General features: G+C 56.7%; 2 protein-coding genes across 3 annotated transcripts in view; one reads left to right on the forward strand and one right to left on the reverse strand.

The window, feature by feature from the left end:
• The window catches only part of CPNE5 (copine 5), a 93,606-nt gene extending 86,473 nt beyond the window's left edge, over window positions 1–7,133 (forward strand). For both annotated transcript variants that reach the window (XM_049653367.1, XM_049653368.1), the window contains 7 exons: window positions 1,304–1,350; window positions 2,912–3,093; window positions 3,945–4,072; window positions 4,306–4,408; window positions 5,032–5,089; window positions 5,535–5,608; window positions 6,823–7,133. In XM_049653367.1, the coding sequence (XP_049509324.1) occupies window positions 1,304–1,350; window positions 2,912–3,093; window positions 3,945–4,072; window positions 4,306–4,408; window positions 5,032–5,089; window positions 5,535–5,608; window positions 6,823–7,041 (811 nt within the window). In that variant the 3' untranslated portion in view covers window positions 7,042–7,133. The remainder of the gene's footprint in view (window positions 1–1,303; window positions 1,351–2,911; window positions 3,094–3,944; window positions 4,073–4,305; window positions 4,409–5,031; window positions 5,090–5,534; window positions 5,609–6,822) is intronic.
• Window positions 7,134–9,478: 2,345 nt separating this feature from the next.
• Window positions 9,479–12,494, reverse strand: LOC125938305 (galanin-like G-protein coupled receptor npr-9). Its single transcript, XM_049653369.1, has one exon. The coding sequence runs from the start codon at window positions 11,978–11,980 to the stop codon at window positions 11,003–11,005; it is 978 nt and encodes a 325-aa protein (XP_049509326.1). The 5' UTR covers window positions 11,981–12,494; the 3' UTR covers window positions 9,479–11,002.
• Between the last annotated feature and the right edge of the window lie 1,245 nt (window positions 12,495–13,739).

Raw genomic sequence — 13,739 nt, forward strand, 5'->3', positions numbered from 1 at the left:
CACAGACTGTGAGATCGTGACCTGAGCTGAAGTTGGATGCTTAACCGACTTAGCCACCCAGGCACCCCTAAAATTTAAAGACTTTCTTTTTTTTAATAAAAGAAATTAGATTTTATTTATATTTACTTTTTAATGTTTATTTTTGAGAGAGAGAGAGAGAAGGAGAGAAATCACAAGTGGAGGAGGGGTAGAGACAGAGAGGGAGACAGAATCTGAAGCAGGCTCCAAGCTGTTCGCAGAGAGCCCGACGTGGGGTTCAAACCCACGAATCTGTGAGATCATGACCTGAGCTGAAGTCGGATGCTTAACCGACTGAGCCACCCAGGCGCCCCTATTTTATTTTTTTAAAAGATTTCATTTTTAAGCAATCTCTACACCCAACGTGGGGCTCGAACTTACAACCCCAACATCAAGAGTTGCATGCTCTACCGACTGAGCCATTCAGGGGCCCCAAGAACTTTCTCTTTGTAAAATGTACCCATAATACCATAATTACACCTACAAATCAAACAGTTCCTTAATACCAAAGACCTTTTCAGTGTGCGAATTTCCCCTGTTGTCTTACTTAATTGGCTTGTTTGAATCAGAAATCCAGGTAAGATCAATATATTGTGATTGGTCCGTTTGTCCCTTAATTCTCTTTTTATCTGTTGATTCCCCCAAGTACCTGAGGCTTTGCTGAAACAGATTCCTGCTCCCCGCCAAGGGATTCTGATTCATGAGGTCTGCAGGGGCCCTGGACTCCTCACTGCTGCCCCCAGACTGACTTTTCTGGCTGCATCCCCCTGCTGTCATTTAATATGTTCTTCTGTCCCTTGTATTTCCTGTAAACAACTGGGAGATCTGGAAGTTCAGTAGGATTCACGTTCCAGCTTTTGGCAAGGCAGCATCATAAGTGGGGTGTTGTTCTTCCCTCAGAGATGCACAATATCTCGGTCTCTCTTTTTTTGTCAAGTAAGCGTGAACCCCGAATCTGACTCCAAATTTGAACCAGAAACACAGTGGGACCCTACTTCACCTAACTCAGGCGGGCCCAGGTGCAGGGTTGGGAGAATAAATAAGTCATCGTCACCAGGTGTCCACATGGAAAGGAATCATCCTCAAAGAACTTTCGCACTGCCTACCTCTTATACTCCCAACAATCCTCTGGGGGGAGGCTGTGGCTGGCATTACTATCCCTGTTTTCCAGAGCTGGAAGACAAGGGACTCCACCAAAGCCACATGCCTGGCAAGCCGTGGGGCTGGGGTAGAAGCCAGATTGCCACCTGTCCAGTTAACTCCCTTGCTCCTCTTCCTTTTTTAGGACCCAGATCAACTTCACGGTGGCCATCGATTTCACGGCCTCCAATGGTGAGTGGGGGATGGGCAGAGGAGCTGGCGTGGGGCTGGGGCTGGAAAGGGATGGGGGGCACTTTTCAGAGCTGTGGTAGTTGGCCCTAGCTGGGAGCCAGATCTCCCATATTCTCTGGCCTCATCCTCACCAAAAAGAAGGTACTTAAGCCTGGAGAGCCAAAGTATAATCAAAATGGCGAAGGCATCCCCAGACTGGACCACGGTCTAATAAATCTGGGCTCTGGACCTATGTGCCCTGAGGCACAGCCTTGCCCTTGAGGGCACCCAGTCTTCCTGCAAAGATAGGGCAGTGCTACTCTGGGCCCACAAACAGCACATGGAGAAAAAGTGTTTCCTCACGGGATTAAATCTCACATCCTTTGTGCAGGCCAACTTTCAGGCCGAGCAGAGCTCTGTGGTCCTCAGCGAGGGCAGGAGCCCCAGTTCCCACCCTCGCTGGGCCTGTCCCAGCTCCCTTCCCTCCTCTGACCTTCTCCAGGGTTGGGCTATGACCGAGTCACCAGGAACAATCAGTGCCCCACTTTACACTGTTAGAAACTTCACAACCTTCCTTGGAGTCTGGACCTCCATTAGCGGTGCTCAGTGCCCATTTCCGTGTCTGTCAGAAGGAGCCCAGGTTTTGGACTCCTCAGGTGGGCCCTAGCATCCTAGAGTGGTAGAAGTCAGAGCTGGAAGGGGCCTTGTCATTACAATGAGGGGAGTTCCAGTAACACATCACGACTCCTCACATCAATCCCAGGAGGTGAGACTATTATCCCCACTCTACGCACGAGGAACTGAGGCTGAGAGGTTAAGGAACCATCCACGAGCACACAGATAGAGACAGGATCTGTACCTTGGCAGTCTATGCCAGAGTGCCCCTCATTAATAAACAAATAGGTAAAATGCGGGCATTGTCAGTGGTGACAAGGGCTATGGAGAAAATGTAAGCAGGAAGAGGGACAGGGAGCGTTGGGGGAGGCTGTAATTTTCAGGAGTCTGCTCAGGAAGACCACACACCATGTACACATTTATAGAAAAGTGTCCCAGAGGGAACCACCATTGCAGAGGCTCTGAGGTGGGGATGGTAAGGGGCCAGGCCTGAGTGGGTGACAGGAGGGGGTGCCAGGGGTGGCAGGAGGCCAGGAGGGAGGTAAGCGGAGGCCAGACCCCGTGGGGCCTGTGGGCACCCCCCGCCCCGGTTGGGACTGGGTGGGATAGGAGCATGGGAGCATTTGGAGGAGAGAAGAGGCATGATCTAGCTGCCTGGGGTTTGACAGGCTCGTCTGGCTGGACGGCAGGCCCCAGGGCGGAGGCCGAGAGCTGGGCTGGGCTGCTGCCGTCCTGCAGGCGAGTGGCTGGTGGTGTCACAGAGCTGGGGACAGTAGATGGGATTCTGCATATATTTTGAAGGTTTAGCAACCAGGAGTTACTAAAGGATTGAAGGTGTGGCAAGAGAGAAAGGAGTCAAGGATAAATAAATCAAATTAGGGGTGCCTTGGGCACCCCCCACTGCATTCTGAGCCCGGGGTGCTTGGAGTGTCGACACCAGCAAATGTTCCCGTGTCCCGTGTTGCAGGGAACCCCTCGCAGTCCACGTCCCTGCACTACATGAGCCCCTACCAGCTGAACGCCTATGCACTGGCGCTGACTGCCGTCGGGGAGATCATCCAGCACTATGACAGCGACAAGATGTTCCCTGCCCTTGGCTTCGGGGCCAAGCTACCCCCTGATGGAAGGGTGTCCCACGAGTTCCCGCTGGTAGGAGGTCCTGGGAGGACAGGCTGAGGGCCCACCAGGCTCGGGGTGTGGTGACGAGCCTGGGGCAAGGGGACATCCGTGCAGCCCTTGGGCGGGGGGGGGGGGGGGGGGGGGGGGGTAAGCTGCCTGCTGTGTGTAGGGGGGCTTGTAGCAGGGCCTCCAGAAGCCCACTCCCCAGCTGACTCACCAGCATCTCCCCTCCATGTCTGATGCCACCCGCAGTGGGGTCTGCCCTCTTTTTTCTGACAAGACCCGAGTAGAGGTGGAGTAGAGACGTGGCCGAACTACCCCCACCAAAACCCCAGAAATCAGGGTAAAAGCAGTGTGCGTTGGGTATGGGCAACTACAGGTAATTCCAGAAACTCCCCGAGTTAGTGCTGCGATGGGGGACCTGAGGGATGCTTTCTCAGGCCACCTTCTCTCCCTCCCTCCCACGAGCTGGGGACGCTCAATTGTGCCAGGCACAGGACACGGGAGGACAGGTTAGTTGGCTGGCCCTTCCAGAGCCACTCAGACCCTGCAGTCATTTTAGGACGGAGTGGTTTGCCCCGGGGGCCCCCCTGAGGGAAGCAGCCGGGGGTCTCGTGGAGGGGGTGCCGCCTGAGCAGGTACAAAGAGTGGTGCAAGGGGCGGGTCGGAACCCTGCTCACCCAGAGCACGTGTTGCCCTGGGGCTCCCTCCTCTTCCCCTACCCCCCACCAGAGAAGAGTCTAGGAGATCTCAGACCTGCTGGCCTCCCCCTCCCTGGCTGTACGTTACCCCCGCCCCGCCCCCAACAGAGCACCTGGCTGCCCTCCTTCCCACTCCTCCGTCCTTCCTGAGCTCAACCTCCCCATCCCCGGTGCCCCCAGAACGGCAACCAGGAGAACCCCTCCTGCTGCGGCATCGATGGCATCCTGGAGGCCTACCACCACAGCCTGCGCACGGTGCAGCTCTATGGCCCAACCAACTTCGCCCCTGTGGTCACCCACGTGGCCAGGTGAGTGCCGGGGCCACTGGACGCCCATCCCAACATCTTCACACGGCCTTCGTGCCCACCCCTGTCCTCTTGGGAAGGTGGGAGGAGGTGTCTCTTCCCATCGACCCGCCTTTCAGAGAGCTCTGACCCTAAAGAGACTCCCCTCCGGCTAAAGGCTTGTCCCCACCAAAGTGTGGGGGGCGGGGAGGGACACCGAGCGGGCCAGACAGATAGCAGCCCCCACCCCACCCCAGGACCGCGGCCGCAGTGCAGGATGGCTCTCAGTACTCGGTGCTGCTGATCATCACGGATGGGGTCATCTCGGACATGGCACAGACTAAGGAGGCTATCGTCAATGTGAGCTGGGGGGGGTGGGGAAGGGGGAGGAAAATGGGGGTGGGGGGCATGCCTTCCCGCTGCTTCAGAGGAACCCTTGGGACGAGGCTTTCCACGCAGTGGGGTTTGGGGGGCGGAGGGGGCACCGGCTGATGAAGGGTCCTACCGATGACCTCTGCACCCACCGTAGATGGTCCACTCCCTCTAGATGCCTATGGTTCCCTTATTAGCCCATCTCTAGGACTGCTAACCCCAGACCCCAGCCCAGCCTGGCCAGGTCCAGCGGGAGCCCAGAGTGGGGGAGGCCCAGGAACATGGCTCCCCCTACTGGGTGTTCTCCCTGTATAAGGGACTCCCACCCCAGCTGGCACTCCTAGTTGCCCACATAAAAGATGTCCCACTTGGTGGCCCAGGGACAGAAGCGGGGATGGGGGTGTCTCATAAAAGCAGACCTGTGACCCATTTCACCCTCTCGACCCTCTCTTCCTCTCTGGGGCCTCACCTTGGTTTCCCTTTGTCTGTGTCCTTCCGCCTCCCCCCTTTTCTGTGTTTCTGCGTGTCTCCATCCTTCTGTTCCATTTCTTCTCTTTTCCTTCTGTCTTCTGTTGACCCACCCCTTTCTGCCCCTACCCATGATCTCCCAGGCTGCCAAACTGCCCATGTCCATCATCATCATTGGCGTGGGCCAGGCGGAGTTCGACGGTAAGTCCCCATCCCCCTAGGTATTCCCCCAGAGGCTTCAGGCCCTTGGGAATGACCCTTCCCCAAAGAGTGAGAGCTCATGGGTGGGTGTGACTGTCTGGGTGAGCACAGGGTGTAAGGGTGTGTTTGTTTGCACAGGGAAGGGTGTGTCGGGCTGTGTACCCATCCCAAAGCTGTGGGGAGGAGGCCCAGTCACTCCTCCCTCCTCCAACCCTGGGAGCTTGGGGAGGGTGGGGGAGCTGGAACACTGGGCTAGAAGCCAGGGGTTCACCTGGTTGGGCTCCTCCTGTCTCCTGGCCTCAGTTTCCTCATCTCTAACATGGGGATCTGGTCTGACGGTCTCTGTCTTGGATTGGCCTGGGATTGGAGGACAAGTTCCACTGGTGTGCCAGGCCCAGGTGCCCACCATTAACTCACCCCACCCCCAATGCCTCTCCTCACACAGCCATGGTGGAGCTGGATGGTGATGATGTGCGGATCTCCTCCCGGGGGAAGCTGGCAGAACGGGACATTGTCCAGGTGAAACCCAAATCCTGCCTGCTCCAAGGAAGATGCAAGAGCCCCTCTAGCCAGGCTGGCCTTATACACCCCCCTTTTAGAGACTTCTCTAGAAAGGGGCCCTGGAGAGAGCCCCAGAGTGGCCTGGCCACCGGAGAAGGGAGCGGGAATCAGTGCTTGGGTCACACTTCTCCCCCAGCTGGACCCCTCTCTCCCATGTCTGAGACTCACCCCTAATGTTGTTACCCCGACCAGAATGCTCTGCCAGTGCTCTCCCTGAGCCCCCAGGTCTCCTTGGCCTCCTGCATGCAGAGCACTCACACTTGATATTTGCACCTTCCATTGTCTTCTGCTGGGCCGCCTTCCCAGTGGGAGGGCAAACCCTTGAAGGGGGGGCGGTGTCTATAGTGTTGCTGCGGCCCTCTCCGCCCTCTCCGAGAACGGGCAGTGCTTGCTTAATTGAAGCCCTGTCTGAACATCCCATGTAGGATGGCAGATGTAATGAGCAGACAGGTCTTTGTCCTCAGGGTGTCCCTGCCCAGTCAAGCCTCAGAATGCACCTTAGTAAGCACTTCTGTCTGTGAATCTCCTGCAGACTGAGTCCGTAGTGTTTAGGAGATTGGGAATAAAAACTGACATTCTCCAGAACCCCTGGATTAAAAAGAAAAGAAAAAAAAGGAGGGGATGGAGGAGGGTTCATTCCAGGGGTAGAGAGCAAAGAGAGGAGGCTAGACCTCAGAGCAGGGGCAATCTGGGAGGGGGGACCCTTGCATAGAAAGGCCTAGAGCCAGGAATGCGCTGAGGCATTCAAGGGGTGGTGAGGGGCTCAAGGGGCCTGGGAGGAAGTCAGAGGGGCCTGACTTTAGGTGTCAGCGCGAGAGAGAAGAGAAGTGGAGCCAAAGAGAGAGAGGTGGGGGGAGATGGGAAGGCCCGCTCTTACAAGCCAAGGGGCTCAGTCAGCGTTTCCTGAGCACCGGCTAAGTCCCTGTGTTGGTGCCAGGACTTCAGAGATTAAGTGCTCTTGTTTGGTGATGTATCCTGGCATGACGTAGATGCTCAGTACGAATCTGTTGAGTGAATGAGAGAACAGGGGCTATGAGAATTCACCACCATGGGGAGGGGGTGAGTGCAGAGGGCCGCGGCTGAGGAGGAATAGGACAGGAACCCAGGCCTGGAGATGTGGGGGCTGTGGTCCAGCCGGAGACCCTGCCTGACCCTGCCTTTCCTCTGGCCAGTTCGTGCCCTTCAGGGACTACGTGGACCGCACTGGCAACCACGTGCTGAGCATGGCCCGCCTGGCCCGCGATGTGCTGGCCGAGATCCCTGACCAGCTGGTGTCCTACATGAAGTCACAGGGCATCCGCCCGCGCCCCCCGCCTGCGGCCCCAGAGCCCTCGCCCCCACAGTCCCCAGCCCGCACGCCCCCTGCTTCCCCCCTGCACACACACATCTGAGCCCTCTTCCCGAAGAAGTCCCCTGGCCTGTGGCGGGTGGCTGGGGCCGGGGAGGCCAGTGGAAGTGTAGGCGGGGTCTCCAATTTGCCCCGCCCAGCCTTTGTAACATGTGTGCCTGGGAGGCCAGCAGGAGGCGGGGCCTCTGAAGACTCCTCTCTAATTTCCTAGCCTTATGGCCCAACCCAGGGAATTGGGAGGGTACAGGTGGTGGAGGTGAGGTTCTGGGCCCCTGCCCTTCTCATTTCCCCCTGATACCTGGTTCTGGCCCAGCCAGGAAGGTGTTAACAGTGAGGAGAATTGAGATCCCCCTCGGCCCACCTGGCAATCCCTTCTGCTCCTATATGGCCGTGAAGCCTGGACTGGGCCTCCCTCCTCCTGTGGTGTCTATTTCTATACCTGGCCCCTGCCCTCCTACCCCAGTATCTATCCCATCCCTATTTCCAGTGAACCCTGTGAGGCTGCTGGGTTTGCAGGGATGCCTGAACATGTGACCCTTCCCAGGGACACCTGCATGCTCTGGGAGCCCTGCGGACCCATGCAGGGGAGGCTGTGAGGGGAGGCCGTAGGCCGCATGGTGGGCTAGGAATGGAGGCCTTTTGGGCACGGGGTCCTTTCTGGTGCCTCTCAAGCCCAGAAGGACATGGTTTTAGATACACAGATCCACAGGCCTTTCCTTGGTGTAGACCCACAGGCATCTCTACAGCTGACTTCTGATTCCAGGCATCCCCTCCTCTTGCCAGAGCTGCCTGGGGCCCCTGGAGCCTAGGCCTCTGCTACCCCCCCTGGAGGCCTTGGAAGGAGCAGTCCAGCCCCAGCACTCCTACACTGCCCCTCTGACCCACGGGGATAAGAGATAGAGGTCCTGGGTTCAAGCCCTGCCTCTAGCTGCTGCCCGTGGGAACCCAAGCAAGGCCCTCCTGCCTTCTGGGTCTCAGTTTCCACATCTGTAAGTCAAGAGGGTTGACCAGATGGTCCCAGATTTACCTTCAGCTCTGATGTCCTGAGAGTCCATTCATGCCACGCCCAGCTCCCCCCATCCCACTCCTTAGCAGTGCGACCCCTTACCCCAGGCCGTCTTGGCCCTTGGGGTCACCTTGTTCCATCCTGTCACCCCAGATCCACCTGAGTCCTTCAGCCTTGGGCTCTGGTGTCTGAGCCCAAGCTCCTGCCCCTGCTGTGGGGAAGGTGAGACAGGTGATCTCACCCCTGGGCCCAACCAGCTGCCCAGCCTTGGTCATGCATGCCAGCCCCTCCTGCAGCATGAGGCTCCGAGGCCCACTGCACATCCCATGCCTGGGCGCCACCCCCCCCCCCCCCCCCCCCCCCCGCTGCCCCATGCCCCCTCCCCCCCCCTCATGCACGATGGGGGGGTTTCTATGCTGTCTTGTCCTGTGCCCGTCTCTGAGACAGTCTCTGTGTGGAATTTGCCTTAAACTGGAGTAAATTTGGTTCTTTTACTAAAGTTTCTTGTTTTCCTTTCCCTGTGAAAAACAGAAAATATATTGCTGTTCGACAGAGTCCAGGTTCTCCTCTCCATCTTTCTTCCATTCTTTTGTTTAATGAAGATTTACTGAGCAACTACTATGTGCCAGGGTCTGTGCTGGGCACTCAGGATGCGGCAGTGAACAAAACACAGGCCCCGTCTCCACATGGAGCTTACAACAAACACATAAATAAGACAGGAAAACCCAGTAAGCACTTAAATAGGTAGATAACTTAATTTCAGGTGGTGATAAGAGTTACAAAGACAAAGAACAGAAAATAAGGGGCTAGAGAGGGACAGGGTGATATTTTAATGAGGTGGTTAGGGAGAGCCTCTCTGAGGAAGTGAAGGTTGAAATGAGCCCTAAGGATATGAGAGAAGGAGGCACGATGGTATCCAAGGACAAGTAGAAGGAACAGCAAGTGCAAAGGCCCTGAGGCAGGAGCATACTTCATGTGAAGGACAGCAGGGAGGCTTGTGTGATTGGAACTGTATTAAGTGGGGAGATAGTTCAGGAGGTGAGATCAGGGGGGTGAAGAATCCAGAGTGCATAGGGCCTTGTGGGCCGTGGTTAGGGCTTTAGCATTACTCTTGAGTGAAATGGAGTCAGGAGGTGAGAGAGGTGAATAACATGATCAGATTATTCTCAAAAACAGGTGGGTCAGTTTATTACATTTGATCACCCACTGACTCATCCCTCAACAAGTATTTACCTAGCACTCACGCCAGGCCCCGCTCAAGTTTGGAAACACTGATTCACACACAGTTGTACCCTCAGAGGGCAGCCCCTGCCCTCCGTGTCCCTCTTCATCTATCAACCCCTGTGGCCATCAGAGCCCAGGATCACAGGGAAAGGGGACTTCTCCCCTCCTCTGGGCAAGCTCACTCTCAGATTAGCCCTCCAGCCAGCCATTCCCAATCTGCACATCACAAGAAATTTGGGACTAATTATACCAAAGTTGGGGACTTACTTCTTATGATTTTATAGTAAACTAGAGCTGATTCATGGCTGTCCCTATAATTAGATCACCCTCTGACTTGCATTCCGATATGCTTGGAGTGGGAACCGGGTGGGGTCATAGCTTGGGAAGAGGGAAGTTCCCATAACCAGTGACCCATTTTGCCTCACCTTGGACGTCTGTGGGAAAGCATCAAGCAGAGATGCCCACCTGGCAGGGGAATCAAGTCTCAGAGCCACTGCCCAAGGGGGGCCAAGTGCATCTTTACTGAGCTTGACACTGTAGCTTCTCTCCTGGGTTATTTCTCAAGGTATGGCCCATGAAACATTGGTTTTTTGGCATGGATTTTGGGGAACTGCCTACTCTGAGCCCCTCTCAGAGAATCCCAGTGGCCTTTGGGGCATTCAAGGCTCTGATAAGTCCTGCAGCAAAGAGACCAGTTTAACTTGGTTCAATCCGGTGTTTCCAAAGCTTTTTGACCATGGAGTCAGAGAGAGAGAGAGTGTGTGTGTGTTTAGCTGTAACACTGTTACCAAGCAGAAAACGTTGAACATTCTTAGGGCTTTAAGTAGAGATCACCTCCCTGGTTCCACCACTAACACAGAAGACTGAGGCCTGCTACCAGGAGGCCAGAGGCAGGGCATGGAGTTTGGGAGCTTCTCAGAGGAGGTTGGGTAGGAGAGGTGGGGACCTTTAATTTCTCTGGAGAGAGGAAGGAAACCACAGAGAAGAAAGGAGGGCGTTCAGAAAGTCACGGCACAAAGGTTGACTTTGTGTTCCCTTGTGGGGCTGAGAGGTGTGTGTGACTGAGCTAGGAGAGGGCAGGCAGAGGAGGGAGAGGCAGCTGAAAGGCTCTCCTGGCCTCTGGGCTCCCACCCCGGGTGCAGCTGTCTTCCCTCCTCACCCCTATTTGCTCCACAGGCCCTCAGGATTAAGGACCCTGGACTGTCATTCCCCAGGTCATTCCCCTCCACACTTCTGCCTTTGGAAGTCCCTTTACCGATCTCTTGTCCACCCCCCTCAAGTGCCCCTGAATTAGTAAAAATAAAATGATGATGATAATAATCGCGATGACCAACACTCATATGCACTTACGAAGCAGCAGGTGTTCTGAGCACTCTATGTGTGTTACGAGTATCTTTATAACAACCCTGTGAAGAAGGTGCTACCATCATCCCACTTTTCAGATGAGAAGACGGAGCCATGGAGAGGTTAAGGGACTTGTTCAGGGTCACACCACTAGAAAGTAGTAGAGCCTACAGGTATCTGAGTCCCAAGGTGGAATGGGAGCATCAACCTAGTTGCCATTTTGGTTGCTGTCTCACCTTTGCTGGGCCACCTGCCCTCTCTGGATCTCAGGGTCCCCACTGGTAAAATGGAGGGGACCGGCTCTAACGTCGCTAAGGGTCTTCCCATCTCTCTTGACTCTCAGCTCTCCCGTCAGCCTATCTTCTCAGACCCTCGCCAGACCCCAGAGGCCTCCCGGGACCTGGGTTGAGGCCAGGCTGGATGCTCTCCATCACCATACCGGCCCCGCCCACACCCCCAGGGTGCCTGGCTGCCCTTGGCCTGCAGAAGAGGTCCCTGAACCCTGCCCGGAAGGGGCAGGAGAGGTAGAAGCAGAGGATGGGGCTGACCGCACAGTTGGAATAGGCCAGGATGGTGCAGAGGCTGGACTCCACGAAAGCCACCCAGGCAGGCCACCCACGGCTGCCACGTAGCCCAGCACAGAGCAGGGCCCCCACATCAGCACGAAGACCACCAGCACCACAAGGATGAGCCCTGCGTTCTCCTGGTGCTCCCGGACGCTCTCCCCGCTGGGGCCACGGGGCCGTGTCCGCAGGAGCCAGCCCACGTGGCCGAAAGAGCAGCCCAGCCCCAGCGTACAAGGCAGGAAGGCCAGGGCTCCCAGCAGGCTGAAGTAGCAGGAGGCCTGGGCAGGGCTCAGGAGCAAGAGGCAGGCCGGGGCCCCCACGGCCCCCTCCTCCACGACCACCCTCTGGAACAGCCAGGTAGGCAATGACGCAGTGAGGCCCAGGCCCCACGCGGCCCCACAGAGCAGCAGGCGGGCGCCCCGGCCAGACGGGAGGGCCACGTCGGGCCAGGCCACGGCCACGTGGCGCAGAAGAGCCGTGGCCACCGTGCTGTAGAAGGTACAGAACATGGTGGCGTTGTTGGTGGCCTGGCTGGCAGTGCAGAGGACGGGGCCCAGCCACCAGTGGGGCCGCAGGAAGCTGAGCAGCAGCACGGGCACCACGCAGGCCAGGAAGAGCAGGTCAGACAGCGTGATGTTCACCATGAGGCTGTTGGTCAGGGCGAGGAGCGGACGGGGGGCGCCTGAGGCCCGGCCCACCACCACCAGCATGAGCCCGTTGGCCACCAGCCCCACCAGCAGGATGAGGCCGCAGACTCCGGCAAAGATGAGACGGAGCGGTCGCTCAGGTGTGGCTGTGAGCCCGGAGGTGAACGTGGCATTGGGCTCCAGCCTAGGCTCCATCCTCCTGCTCCACACACACAAGGACAGTGTAGAAACCGGCCTGAGGGCCGTGTCCCTCTTCCCCTGCTGAGCGCCCCTCCTTTCCCAGAGCCCTGCATCCAGGGGGCCCCCTTGGCATGCCTCGGTCCCCTGAGACCTCACAACAGCCTGATGGGACGGGCTCGGTCTACACCGTGGGCTCAAGTCCCGACTCTGCTACGCTGTAGCTCCATGACTTTGGGAAGTTACCTAATGTTTCCCTACCTCAGTTTCCTCAACTGTAGAGAAGTAAGGAAATAAGATAAAACCGATGTCAACAGTAACCGTTACAAAAGGGTAATTTTCATGCTCCTCTTTTTAACTTCTTTATTTCTAAAACTTCTGCGGGGATGGGGCGCCTGGGTGGCTCAGTCGGTTAAGCATCCGACTCTCGGTTTCGGCTGAGGTCGTGATCTCACAGTTCGTGAGTTCAAGCCCCACACCGGGCTCTGCGCTGACAGCATGGAGCCTGCTTGGGATTCTCTCTCTCTCTCTCTCTCTCTCTCTCCCCCCCATCACCCCCACCCCACCCCGCTCTCTCTGCCTCTCTTGTGCTCAGGCTCTCTCTCTTTCTTTCTCAAATAAATAAACTTTAAAAATATGAATAAATAAAATTTCTGCAGGGAGTGCAAAACGAATTTCGGGGGTGTGTGTGTGTCTATGTATATGCACGTGCATGTGTGCATGCACACACGTGCATATATATTTTTAAACAAAACCTTGCCTGCCTGTGAAACAGATTTTAATTCGAGGTTCAAGTAAGAAAGTGCATATGGAAGGGCTTTGAGAAGGTGTGAAGTCCCTGCCAGCGGTTCCCAAGCTTGTCTGTGCATGGGGATCACCTGAGGAGTTTGAAAAATACTAATGCGTGGGTCCCAGTGACAAGATTTCATTGATGTGGGCTTTTTTGAAAGATTCCAGATGACTCTACGGGGCGGACCAGCTTGGGAACGACCGCCTTTCTGTGGCTGTGCTGGGTACCCGGTGGGGGTGGGGGGAGGCACTGCTCCCCAGGTGTCAGATCTTCTCCCCCTCACCGCGTCCTACATGCTGAGAACATGGGGGGCCCCCGGAGCCAGGCTGGGAAACGGAGTCTAGACATCCCAGAGTCAGCCCAGGGGGGCTACTGTCTGCACCTGCCACCATGCGGATCAGGCCGGGATCCCTAGCGTTCTTGGGAAGAGACTTGCCCATTAACTCAATAAATATGTCCTGAGTCTTTACCCTGAACCAGCTTCTAGGGATCCAGCAGCAAACGTGACAGCTCCGTGGGGTCCTGATTCTACTTTCCTTCCCCTTTTCTCCTACACTGGGGGCAGGGGGAGTCTGGAGAGACCCCTCTCTGGCTCGGAGGCGGGGGGTCCCCTGAGCCCCTGTGGCAGAGCCCTGCCTGGGGGACTTGCTTGGCCTCTGGGGCCCGAGGGCAGCCGAGAAGAGACCTCAGGGGGGCCTGTGTGAATTCTGCCTCCAATACCACGCCACTGCAAGGTCTCAGGCTCCTTCCGGGAACTGTGGGTGGAGGAGGAACCGAGGGACCAGCCTCAGTCCCTAACTGCCCTGTCTTCCCTTTCTTCATTCACCCGGCCCAGGCCTGCTGCCAATGACAGAAGTGGAGACGAGGGGAGGGAAAGAAAGGGTCCAGGGCCCCCGCCCCGGCTCCACCTAAGCGTCCGTACCTTCCTAGGAGAAGCTCCGTAACTTCATGGCGACGCTTGTGGCCGCCAGAGCCTGGGTTCAAAAC

Source organism: Panthera uncia (genome assembly GCF_023721935.1).
Source record: "Panthera uncia isolate 11264 chromosome B2 unlocalized genomic scaffold, Puncia_PCG_1.0 HiC_scaffold_24, whole genome shotgun sequence".
NCBI lineage: Eukaryota > Metazoa > Chordata > Mammalia > Carnivora > Felidae > Panthera > Panthera uncia.